General features: G+C 42.2%; 1 protein-coding gene across 1 annotated transcript in view; it reads left to right on the forward strand.

Moving 5' to 3' along the window:
• The window catches only part of GXYLT2 (glucoside xylosyltransferase 2), a 109,466-nt gene that overhangs the window by 58,976 nt on the left and 38,286 nt on the right, over positions 1-12,204 (forward strand). The window contains exon 5 of the mRNA XM_006752671.2: positions 9,497-9,669. Coding sequence (XP_006752734.1) covers positions 9,497-9,669 — 173 coding nt within the window. The remainder of the gene's footprint in view (positions 1-9,496; positions 9,670-12,204) is intronic.

Raw genomic sequence — 12,204 nt, forward strand, 5'->3', positions numbered from 1 at the left:
GCCTGGGGGTCCTCGGTCTTTCCTAGCTGCAGACAGTCTCACAGCTGAAAATCCTCTGCCTATTGGGGCTGTATGTTACCCGTTTCAGCTGCTCACCCTTATCTGCTCCAGGAGAAGGCACAGGACACGTCCCTTTATACCGCCGCCATTTTCCGAGCCTCCCATAATATTATACTATTAATGTAAGACATATTCAAACCTATGAACAATTTTTCAGTTTATTTGAGCCAAACTGTGTACAAATGCCAGGAAGCAGAATCTCAATAGATTGAGGACAATGGCAGTTTTGCATCGTATTTTATACATTACAATCAAAAGAGGAGACATAAGTGGGTGACATGAAATCCATTGGTGATAGATTAGAGAGGTGGGAGAAAACCAAGCGGGGTGGAGGGACCTCTGGGATTGGACCAAAAATAAAATGATAGACACATACTTCTTTTACACAGATGGGTATGGAATAGTTAATAGTCAACAATTAACATGATAAAACAATAAAAAGGTTTATGTTCTCTGCCCTGGTTGTGGTCTGTGGGGTCTGGCAAGAGTGGGGTTACCCTGACATTCCAAAGGAATATTATCATAGATGCAAAAGACAACAGACAGGCTCAGTTCAGGTAAAGATTGACCTTTGTCAAGGAAGATACCAACCTAAGACATGACTACCCGCCATAAACTGCTTTTAGTTTAAAAATGTTTTAATATGATACCATCATTTGTGGTTACTTTAGGTCTCTGAGTTTGCAAGGCTGCCATTCAAGCCTTCCCTGAACTTGTCAGGTTAGTATGTGGCCCCTTTTCATCCACAGTACCATATATATAGTGTTCCAGGTACTTTTATATATGAGCTCATTTAATACTCCCTCAAATTCTATTGGGCAAGTAATATTACTGATGATGAATCTGAAGTCCAAATAAATTATGTAATTTGCTTGAGTTCATGCAACTAGTGGTAGAGTTCTGTATTCAAACCCAACAGATTAATTCCAGAACTTGCTCATTAGCTACTCTGCTATTAGGTCACAGCTAACACAAGGTAAATCTGGGATTCAAACTGGGATAATTTAGCTTCTCTGTTTTGCTTCCAAATTGAAGTCAAGGGCTTCAGTAACTTACCAAGGTTACAGAGCTAGGAGGTGGTAGAAGCCCACTTTGAACATGCATCTGTCTAATTCTAAATCCTTTCTATTGCATCTCTGTCTTAGAGTGTTTTCACTGGGTTCAGTCCTCTAAGGAGACTGTAAAGAGAGAAAAGGTTTCATTTTATAATGGGGTCCTACATTACTTGGGAAAGGGCACAATTTCTCAGCAGCTATCTTAAACTCCATGAAGACAGGAACTGTACATATACAGGCACTCAATAAAAATCTATTGATTTAATCAGTGTGTATACAGAAACAGAGATGGGTTCTAGGGCAACTAATTCAGCAAGGAACATTAGCAAGTGCTTAAGCATGGACTGCAAATTCCCCCCTTTTTACATTAATCGATCCTATCTTCATTAGCTGTCCTAAAAACTATTGGCTTTCTTAGTGAAAGGGAGAGGAAGAGAGAGTCTACACAGTTTCCTCCATTGCCATCTTCACAGCAGTTGGAGTGGTGAGAAGCACATCTCAGGGCCCCGTCCATTTCTCCTCCTGTTGGCCCATAATCCTTGCTCTGCTTATGTCTGTCTGACTGCCTGCCACATCCCCTCAAAGATCTCGGCTCTGAATTCCTTCGTGGAAAAGGTGCAGTGTCACCTTTTAGAAGGTTTTCTTCCAGGGCCAAGAGATCCTTGCTTTCTGTCAGAAGGATGATGAGGCCTGTGCACAGAAGGAGGTGTCTAGAAGTAGTATTCCCTGAGTACAAGTAGTTCTTGTAATCTGGTGGAGACAAACTGTCTTACAAAATTTCAAAAGTTAGAATAGCAAGAATTATAATAAATGGCCTGATGAAAGGGAAAAATCATTTCAGTTTTAATAATTCCCTATTGAAACAAATTTTTTCCCTAAAATCTCCCTTATTTTTATTAAAGAGCCAAGTTAAGACCCAATTGTTTATTGCATTAAGTCTAGTTCCAATTTGGCCTGATGGTTTGCATGAAAACGATAAGAATAGCAATTGACTGCACAGGCTCTTATAAAATCTGCTTTGCTGGAATTTCATGATTGAGTCTCAATGAGCCCCTCAGGGCAGAGAAGCCAAGCCATCCAGCTACCATCAGACCTGCCTATTAAAATACCTGCAGACCTGCAGACGTGGACGAATTCCTCACCAAGCTCTGCACCTGCTGTGGCTCGCCTGGGGCCATGTGCTAGGCTTCAAGGCTCATTGCAGTGGCCCTCCTACTTGTCTTGATGTAGCATGCATGAGGGAGTGGGCAGGGATGCAGAAGCACCCTCACTACTCCCATCCCTTTCTGACAGACCACCAGCAACTATGGGAATGGGCCCAATGCTCCAGCGCCATCCATTTTCAGGGCTACCATGTGGCTAAGCAAGGTACCATGCTTTCTCCAAGGCATTCTTATTGGCTTCAAGTCTTCTGGTGACATCCAGAGTCCAGAAATGACTCTCTTACACAACACTCCAGTCAAAGACTTGGTTAATAAAATCACCATTGGAAACTGGTCTTATTGAACTCATGCAAAGAAAGGTTTTGCCATGATTCACTCATTAAGAATCACCAAATTTTCGATAAAGTAGGGAGAAAAATACACAATTTACCAAATTGCTTTAAGAAAACAAAGTCTCTGCCAAAACCGGTTTGGCTCAGTGGATAGAGCGTTGGCCTGCGGACTGAAGGGTCCCAGGTTCGATTCCGGTCAAGGGCATGTACCTGGGTTGCGGGCACATCCCCAGTGGGAGATGTGCAGGAGGCAGCTGATCGATGTTTCTCTCTCATCGATGTTTCTAGCTCTCTATCTCTCTACCTTCCTCTCTGTAAAAAATCAATAAAATATATTAAAAAAAAAAAGAAAACAAAGTCTCCTTATGTCTAAAAAACAAAAAGACCAAGAATCAGCAATACTTCCTACAAAAATTATAAAACGATATAATTATTTTTAGTCCATTCAGTCCCATAATCAATTCTTGTTTCTCTTGATTTTCCCTGCCAGTACTTCTATAAATCCAAATACTCTAAGAATTCTAAGAATTTTCATCCAGTTAGAAGGGGATGATTTGAAAATGTCAGAGTCCTTTCCATGGATCCCTCAGAACATGTAACATTTCTTTTTCAAATGCATTATAACAAAAGGACTGTCACTACTAGTAAAATGACAGGGGTATGGATTTGATTAGAATGCAAATGACATGCAACTTTGTCCTTCCTACAAAACACAATACTCCAGAATACTTATAGAACTTTTGCTTCCTGGACAAAAACAGGAAAGACCTTTTCCTTTTTAACAAACTAGAAAAGGACTAACCGAAATAAGGTTTATTTTTTAACTTCATTCGTCCTTGGATGTGGTCAGCAAATGACACTAATTGGATTTCTGCCATCCCTGAGTAGGCTGGCATAAGCCATTTACCCTCTGGCAAAATGCAAATCATCCATTCTTTTTTTAAAATATATTTTATTGATTTTTTACAGAGAGGAAGGGAGAGGGATAGAGAGTCAGAAACATCGATGAGAGAGAAACATTGATCAGCTGCCTCCTGCACACCTCCTACTGGGGATGTACCCTCAACCAAGGTACATGCCCTTGACTGGAATCAAACCTGGGACCTTTCAGTCTGTAGGCTGATGCTCTATCCATTGAGCCAAACCAGTCAGGGCCAAATCATCCATTCTTAAGGGTCTTTGGTTTAGGAAGATAGAATTTACTAGATGGCTCCAAATTGCTGTTTAACCATCTTAGTTTCTCTATTTCTGGCTTACTGCCCCTTGTCATTTAACAGCAAACTAAACGAAAGCAAGCAAAGAACATCAGTAACCAAGTTACATTACAGACAGACAGACAGGAACTTTCACTAGCTAAGAGTTTCTGGTGGTTGATACCTTGAAAGGAAGAGCAGGAAGGGTCCCCAAGATTAAGAATTCTTGGCAGCTGCTGGGAAGTTCCTGCAATTCCTGCTACAGGTTCAGCCTGCCACAAGCAGCTGGGCCCTAAAATGGGATGTGCCCCATCTTTAAACAAATTAAACCAAACAACAAAGAGACAAAACATCAACTGAGACACTCATCTACAATATTTACAGGTGTGCACAACCCACAGACAAGAGCTACATACCCTGTTCCTTGTCCAGCCAGACACCACAGAATGCCCTGCTTAAAAGAACCACCAAAGCAGAGCAATATCTCTTGTCTCTGGTTCAGAGACTGTTCCCCCAGAACCTCAGCATTGTCGCCAATGAACTATCTGGGGGAATGTCTTCCCTAGGCCTAGAATTTTTGTTTCCCATCCTCAGCAAAGTCCTTGTGACTATGCTGTGCACTCAACCCCCCTCACTGGAGATTTCGTGTACACCCTGAGATCTGCCATTTCCCTCGAGGGAGAACAGAACCGCAGATTAGGACTCCATGCTCACTTCGTGTCCAGGACAAGACTCAGTCACACACACTTGATTTCTGAGGACACCCAACCACCAAAGTAGTACTTATAGTCCAATTTTTCCTACCTTGGCCCATGCACAAAGTTGTCTGGTTTCTATGGGTGGCTGTCTTTTGTGCCGATGTCAGTTTCACCATCTTCCGGAAAGAAAACAAAAAACAAAACAGTCTCAGGCCTATCTGTGGCCTCCAAGAAGAGACGGGCTCCCAGGCCAAGAGTGGCCACCCAAAATCGGGTGGAACATGTCTCCCCCTCAACTGGGGCACAGAAATCCCAGACACACCCCCAAATTGTGAGAAATGCTCACCAGTCCGAATTCAAACAATGGACTTGGAGACAGAAGTATGGCAAAAACGAGACCTTTAATATGGTCTTGCAAAAGCAGGTGTCCTTCCGGCTGTACAGGCACACACAGAGCAGCAGTCACAGGCTATTTATCTAGGGTGCGAGAGTCCCTTCTTCGGTTCCTCATTGGCTGGTAGTTTCCTCATATGTCACCTGGGTCTTACAGTCTCCCATTAGACCATTTCAAAATATGGGCTGAGGCCTTTTCTAGTTGTCTCCACCATCCCCTGTCTAATTGAGGTGGCACGTGGTGTTTCATCCTGGGCGCCTCTGGGGTTTCCACCATGATGCTAGCCCACGTCCACAGTTCTTTGTTCTTCTATCCTCTTCCCTCCTCCCTGCATTCTGTTTGCCCTGGGGAAACTCAGTAATCATTTCCATTAAAAGCTGACTTTGCTGGAGATGGATCACAGAGGTCTATTTTCCACAATATGCCAATGGGGGTGTAGAGGGCAGGCAGGCCCTAATAGGACCTGCTCCCAAATCCCTGATAATCCTTCGTATATTTTCAGGAACAAGCAGGCTTGTCATTCAGACTGTTAATGTAGGAAACATTCAGCCCAGCTGGCATGGCTCAGTTGTTGAGCATCGGACCTGTGAACCAGGAAGGAGGTCATGGTTCAATTCCCAGTCAGGGAACATGCCCAGGTTGCTGGATCAATCCCCAGCTGATTAATGATTCTCTCTTATCATTGATGTTTCTGTCTCTCTCTCCCTTTCCCTTCCTCTCTGAAATCATAAAAAAAAAACACATACATATGAAACATTCAAAGCTGGAAAGAATTTTTATGAGTTTATTTGAACCAAACTGACAACAATCCCTGGGAAGCAGAATCTCAACAAATTGAGATAAGGCTCTGGAGAATGGTGGTTTCTCATCTATTTTTATAAATTACAATCAAAAGAGGAGATGTAAGTGGATCACATGAAACCCATTGGAAATGGATTAAGGAGGCAGGAGAAAGCAAAGCAGGGAAACCTCTGGGATTGGATCAAAAGTAAAATGATAGACACATACTTCTTTCACTTAGGTGGTTCAGGATAGTTGACAGTCAACAATTCACAGATAACAATAACAATGGGGGAATCTGGGGTTTGAGACCAGGCACCCTGGTTGTGCCCCGAGGTTCCAGAAAAAGGGAAGTTATTAGTTACCCTGACATTCCAGGAGTATGTTATCTTAGCTGCAAAATGACAATAGGTTCAGTAAAGATCAAAGTGACTCTTTGTCAGGGAAGATACTAGCCTAGGACACAGCTACCCACTATAAAATGCTTTTTTAAATTAAAATGTTTTCATTTAAGACCATCCTTTGTGTTTACTTTAGGTCTCTGAGTTTGCAAGGCTGCCACACAGGCCTCCCCTGAGCTAGTCAGGTGAGCACGTGGCCCCCTTTCGTCCACAAAAACTGTCTAACTTAGTCTGGGTTTTTCCAGGCTTGTGCTTGGTCCTCTCCTAACCAATCCATGGCCTGGATCTCCTGGGGTTCTGCACCCCATCTAATCTCATTCTGTTTCTCTCTCATTGATGTTTCTAACTCTCTATCCCTCTCTCCCTTCCTCTCTGTAAAATATCAATAAAATATATTAAAAAAGAAAAGAAAAAGAAAAGTTACAAAGTATTTTCTCGAGTCCTGCTGAGCGCGCACTCACTCCTGCTGCACCATCTTGGCTTCCACTGCACAGGTGCTGAGCAAAGGAATTTCTCTGCTGCTTATCCCTCCCCTCTGTGATCCTGACCAATGGCTGGTTTCCCCAGACATTGTTCCTGCCCAGTGAGGGTGTGGTTGTTCCCCCGGGAGCCTGTGAATGCTGCAACTTCCTAGTGGCTCAGGCTTAATATCTGATTCCGCTCACCAGTAGATTAGGCTTAATGTCTGACTCCATTTGCTCCATTCATTTATTAATCCTCACCAGCCACTAACATTTTTAAATGTTAGTTTATTTTATTAAGGTTTATGTCATGATGAAAGAAGACTGAACCAAAACATCAGCGAAAATGGAGGCTCAGTAGCATGATTTAATATATTTTCCTGGATAAACAAATTTTCTTTTAAAAAAGTATATAGCTTTTTATCTAATAAAAACTTCCTAAAAATTCAATGTTCAGAATTAAATTTTTAATAAATCCAGAAAACCAGAGTTTGGAAAATAAAAGCAGTGTGGGTAGCAAGAGGAAAGAAAGAAGTGGGGAAAGGAGATTGGAATATCAAGTGTGACATCGCTGGCTTATTATTATTATTATTATTATTATTATTATTATTATTATTTTTCAGTCTATTTAAAACAGGTGATCTCTCTGTGACCCTGCAGGTAAAAAATCCTAGTGTTTTAGCTTTAAGAAAGCTTTAGGATTTCAGATATACAGATAAACCAATTTAAAAAACAAACACCTTTCTGTATAGTATTCTAAAGACTTTGAAGGATTATATAAAACTTTAAAATTCCTGTCACCCACATTTTAAGAAATAAACCTACACTTTAATAAGGTTCTCTTAAGATATAAAACGGTCTTGCCGAAACCGGTTTGGCTCAGTGGATAGAGCATCGGCCTGCGGACTGAAAGGTCCCGGGTTCGATTCTGGTCAAGGGCAGGTACCTGGGTTGAGGGCATATCTCCAGTGGAAGATGTGCAGGAGGCAGCTGGTTGATGTTTCTCTCTCATCGATGTTTCTAACTCTCTATATCTCTCCCTTCCTCTCTATAAAAAATCAATAAATATATATATTTTAAAAAGATATAAAACTGTCTTGAAAAAATTACATCCTATGCCGGGCTAACTCCTTCATCTGCCATAGGCACCAAGGGGCCAGTCATCCTGAGTCTCATCAAATCTGCAACAAATGAGCAGGCGCCTCACCCAGGAGGGACTCCCAGAACATCCTAAATTTACCTAAATAGCTAAATGCCCTCACCCAGTTTTACACTGACATCAATGCTAGTACAGTCTGCCAGAGGGATGTATGAGAGCCTCTTCATTCTTCACTTTCATGGCAAAGCTTTCTGTAAGGATTCTCTAAGCAGTGGTTCTTCCCATGAGAAGTGAGTGCTATCAATCCGACGCTCTAGCACATCTTTAAGTTGCTTTTCTGACAGTGTGTCCACTCTAATTCTTCTGTGCTCTCACACAGGCCTTTCTCCTGGTCAATAACCCACACTCACAGAGAACTCTGGTCCATATTCCTTTAGCCCAGCCGTGGGCAAACTACAGCCCGTGGGCCGGATCCGGCCCGTTTGAAATGAATAAAACTAAAAAAAAAAAAAAGACCGTACCCTTTTATGTAATGATGTTTACTTTGAGTTTATATTAGTTCACACAAACACTCCATCCATGCTTTTGTTCCGGCCCTCCAGTCCAGTTTAAGAACCCATTGTGGCCCTCAAGTCAAAAAGTTTGCCCACCCCTGCTTTAGCCCCTGTCTTTAAAGTCATCAAGCTGAGGGCCAGGAAACTGGGGAGTTATGAATTCATTGCTAATTGTATTATCCTATTCACCAAGAGGAAATTTTCTGAGTTCAACAGATTACAGCAGAGTTTCTTGATTTGGTGCTACTGCGGCTGCGGTGCCTGCCATTCACTGGATGATGTCTGGGGTACTCTTGTTCTCTAAGTCACCAGATGGAAGTTGCAGCTTCTCTCGTATATGACAACTAATGTCCCCCTCTAAACATTGCCAACTGGCTCCAGGGGCGGGGTAATTTCGCCCTTGCCTAAGAACCACTGGGTTAGAGGGATAAACACAGTGTACATATGTGTGCATGCTCACCCACAGTGTGTATTGTCACCATGGCGTAGGAACTTTCTTTTGGCTTTGCTTCTTTGGATGGATTTTTTCTCCTTTGCTGTTGTTTGTTGGGTTTTATTTTTTAAATATATTTTTATTGATTTCAGAGAGGAAGGGAGATGGAAAGAGAGATAGAAACATCAATGATGAGAGAGAACCATTGATCAAGCCCAAAAACTTGGCATGTGCCCTGACTGGGAATGGAACCATGACCTCTGGGTTCATAGGTCAATGCTCAACCACTGAGCCATGCAGCCAGGGCTGTTGGTTGGTTTTTAAACCTAAGAGAAATCTTCACTTTTATCTTAACTCCCATTTTGGGGGTCTGTTCATTTCAAAAAATATTTCTGAATAGTTAATTATATCTGGTAACTCTATTAACTACCACTGTGTGCTTAGCACTCTGCTAAGCATTTTATATGAAATTTTTACATTTAATTATCAAAATAAGAAAGAGGTCCTGTTAGTCTCACTTTACATGTGAAAAAAAATGGAAGCACAGGAATATTAAGTCACTGGACCTAGGTTTCACTGTGTTTGAATGAGAGTTGGTATTCAGACCAATTGCCTGAGAAAGGGCTTGTGTGCCTTCTTATCCCCTGCTCTCCCTTCGTGGGGAGTGACCTATACCATCACTAACGGGTACCCTCTTAACTTCTGACCTCGGGATATTAACAAATGTGTTGAAGTTTGGTCCATGAGTCATAGTCACAAATGTGAATTTAAATCATCTGCTATGTGCAATTTATGGAAACGTTGGTTTTAATCGCCAAGTTTGCAGAAGAGCCAGCACTGACTGTGGACACGTCTTTCACTTGTCACCACCAGAGCGTCTCTATGTGTTCCCCTGCCATTGGAACTACCGTCCTGACCACTGCATGTATGGCAGCAACTGCAAAAGGGCGGAGCTCGAAGGGGTGTCTGTTCTGCATGGGAACCGAGGCGTCTACCATGATGATAAGCAGCCGACTTTCAAAGCCCTATACGAAGCCATACGGGATGTAAGTATGTTCTTGCTACCATTCAGCAGGCATGTGCTTACAGCATGAAGCAGCGTGGATGCTTTAGTCATTCTCTTCTTTGAAGGCCAAATACTTCCCCACAAGCATTGAACTATACCAATTTTCCCCAAGCTAAGAAACTAATATACTGCGCTATGCTATGCTATGCTATGCTATACTATATTTTATTCACTCTTTACTTAGTATTTCCAAGTAAGTCACACACTTTTGTTCTCATAAATTCACTAATAGAGGAAATTTTATATCAGAAAGAGCCACCCTATGCCAATTGCCATAATAGAGGGTAGTGGGTCAGGGTGAAGATAACACAAAAAATGATATTCATTTCAAACTACTAGTGTGTTGCCTGATTGCCAGTTCCACCCTGTTGAGCAATCAGGTGTGGAGGTGGTCAGTTAGGACAAGGAGCCAACTGAAAACAACAGTCCAGTCATTATGTATTAGTATGTGCTGCGTCAGTGCACGCACAGGGCAAGGGGGCCCAGTGCCTCCTGCTCAGAGCTCCACAACACCCTCACCGAGCACTGACGAGAGCAAAAGAATCAGCACACACGCAGGAATCAACTCAACTCCTTCAGCCTTGTGGGCCCTAAGCCCGGGGAGGCTGGATGAGAAGGAAGGGAGAGAGGAAGAGAAAGGTCACTCCTCTCCTCTCCCACAAGAAGGCCTCCACATGGAGGTGCCTGAGATAGGAGTGCATACATGAATATGAGCCTTGGGCATAGGCACTGAGTGTGACTACAGCTCCCTCAAGAGATCTAGAGTGCACTGCTTATGCCCATGTCTGGTGTGGGGAGGACAGCGTTTCCCCAGAGGCCTCCCAAGAAGCCTGGAAATCGGCTACGGTTGAGTCAGAGATCACACACAGGGTTTTGCCTGGAACTCACTCCTCAAGGCTTGAGGCCCCCTCTCACTAACTTGAAGAGACTGGTTAGCAATGTTGAGGAGGACTTAAAGATATATGTGAATTATCTTTTGAGGTAAGTGGCATCATCGAAATAACCTTACTTTGAGGTTCACCACCTGAAATCATGTGAAGTACTGCCTGCTGGTACAGTAGACTCCCATATCCATGGGGAGTACTTTACAAGACCTAAGTGGATGCCAGAAACTGCAGGTAGTGCTGAGCCCTGTGTAAACTATGCTTTTTCCTATACAGCATTCCCCCCTTATTTGCGGATTCACTTTCCATGGTTGCACTGACTGGCAATCAATGACAACCTAAAAATATTAAATGGAAAATTCCAGAAATAAATAATTTAAACTTTTAAATTCCACACTTCCCTATGTAATGTGATGACATCATAATGCCACCATTCTTAAGTCATTTAGTAGCCATCTTAGTTATTAGAGTACATTGTTAAAATGGATCTATTTTACTACTAGTTATTGTTCATTTCTTACTGTGCCTAATATATAAATTAAAATGTTTTATTGTTGACAGTATTATAGATGTCCCCGTTGTCCCCCACTTTGACTCCCTCCACCCAGCTACTACCCCAACCCAGGCCTTCACCACATTATTGTCTGCTCCCATGAGCTATGCATATATGCATACACGTTCCCTTCCTGTCACCCCCATACCCTTCTACTCTGGCATCTCAGTGTGTTCATGCATCCATGCCTCTGGACCTATTTTGTTCATCAGTTTATTTTGTTCATTAGATTCCAAAAACAAGTGTGATCATGTGATGCTTGTCTTCCTCTGACCGGCTTATTTTGCTTAGCATATTACTCTCCAGGTCCATCCATGCTGACTCAGAGGGTAAGATCCTTCTGGGTTTTTTTGTGTTGTTTTTTTTTTAATTAAATCTTTATTGTTCAGATTATTACATTTGTTCCTCTTTTATCCCCCCATAACTCCCCTCCTCCCAGTTCCCGCCCCACCATCCGCCCTCACTCCCCACCCAATGTCCTCATCCATAGTACATGTTTCAGTCCGTATATGTTTAATTTTTGTCCAGTATCTTCCCGCATCTCCCAAACCCCTTTCCCCCACAAGAATAGTCAGTACATTCCCTTTCTATGTCCCTGATTCTATTATAATCACCAGTTCATACTGTTCATCAGATTATTTATTCACTTGATTCTTAGATTCACTTGTTGATAGATGCGTATTTGTTGTTCATAATTTGTATCTTTACCTTTTTCTTCCTCTTCCTCTTCTTAAAGGATACCTTTCAGCATTTCATATAATCCTGTTTTGGTGGTGATGAAATCCTTTAGCTTTTCCGTATCTGTGAAGCTCTTTATCTGACCTTTAATTCTGAATGATAGCTTTGCTGGATAAAGTAATCTTGGTTGTAGGTTCTTGGTATTCATCACTTTGAATGTTTCTTGCCACTCCCTTCTGGCCTGCAAAGTTTCTGTTGAGAAATCAGCTGACAGTCGTATGGGTACTCCCTTGTAGGTAACTGAGTTTCTTTCCCTTGCTGCTTTTAAGATTCTCTCTTTGTCTTTTGCTCTTGGCATTTTAATGATGATGTGTCTTGGTGTGGTCCTCTTTGGATTCCT

The sequence above is a fragment of the Myotis davidii genome, unplaced genomic scaffold (assembly GCF_000327345.1).
Source record: "Myotis davidii unplaced genomic scaffold, ASM32734v1 scaffold630, whole genome shotgun sequence".
In the NCBI taxonomy this organism is placed as follows: Eukaryota; Metazoa; Chordata; class Mammalia; order Chiroptera; family Vespertilionidae; genus Myotis; species Myotis davidii.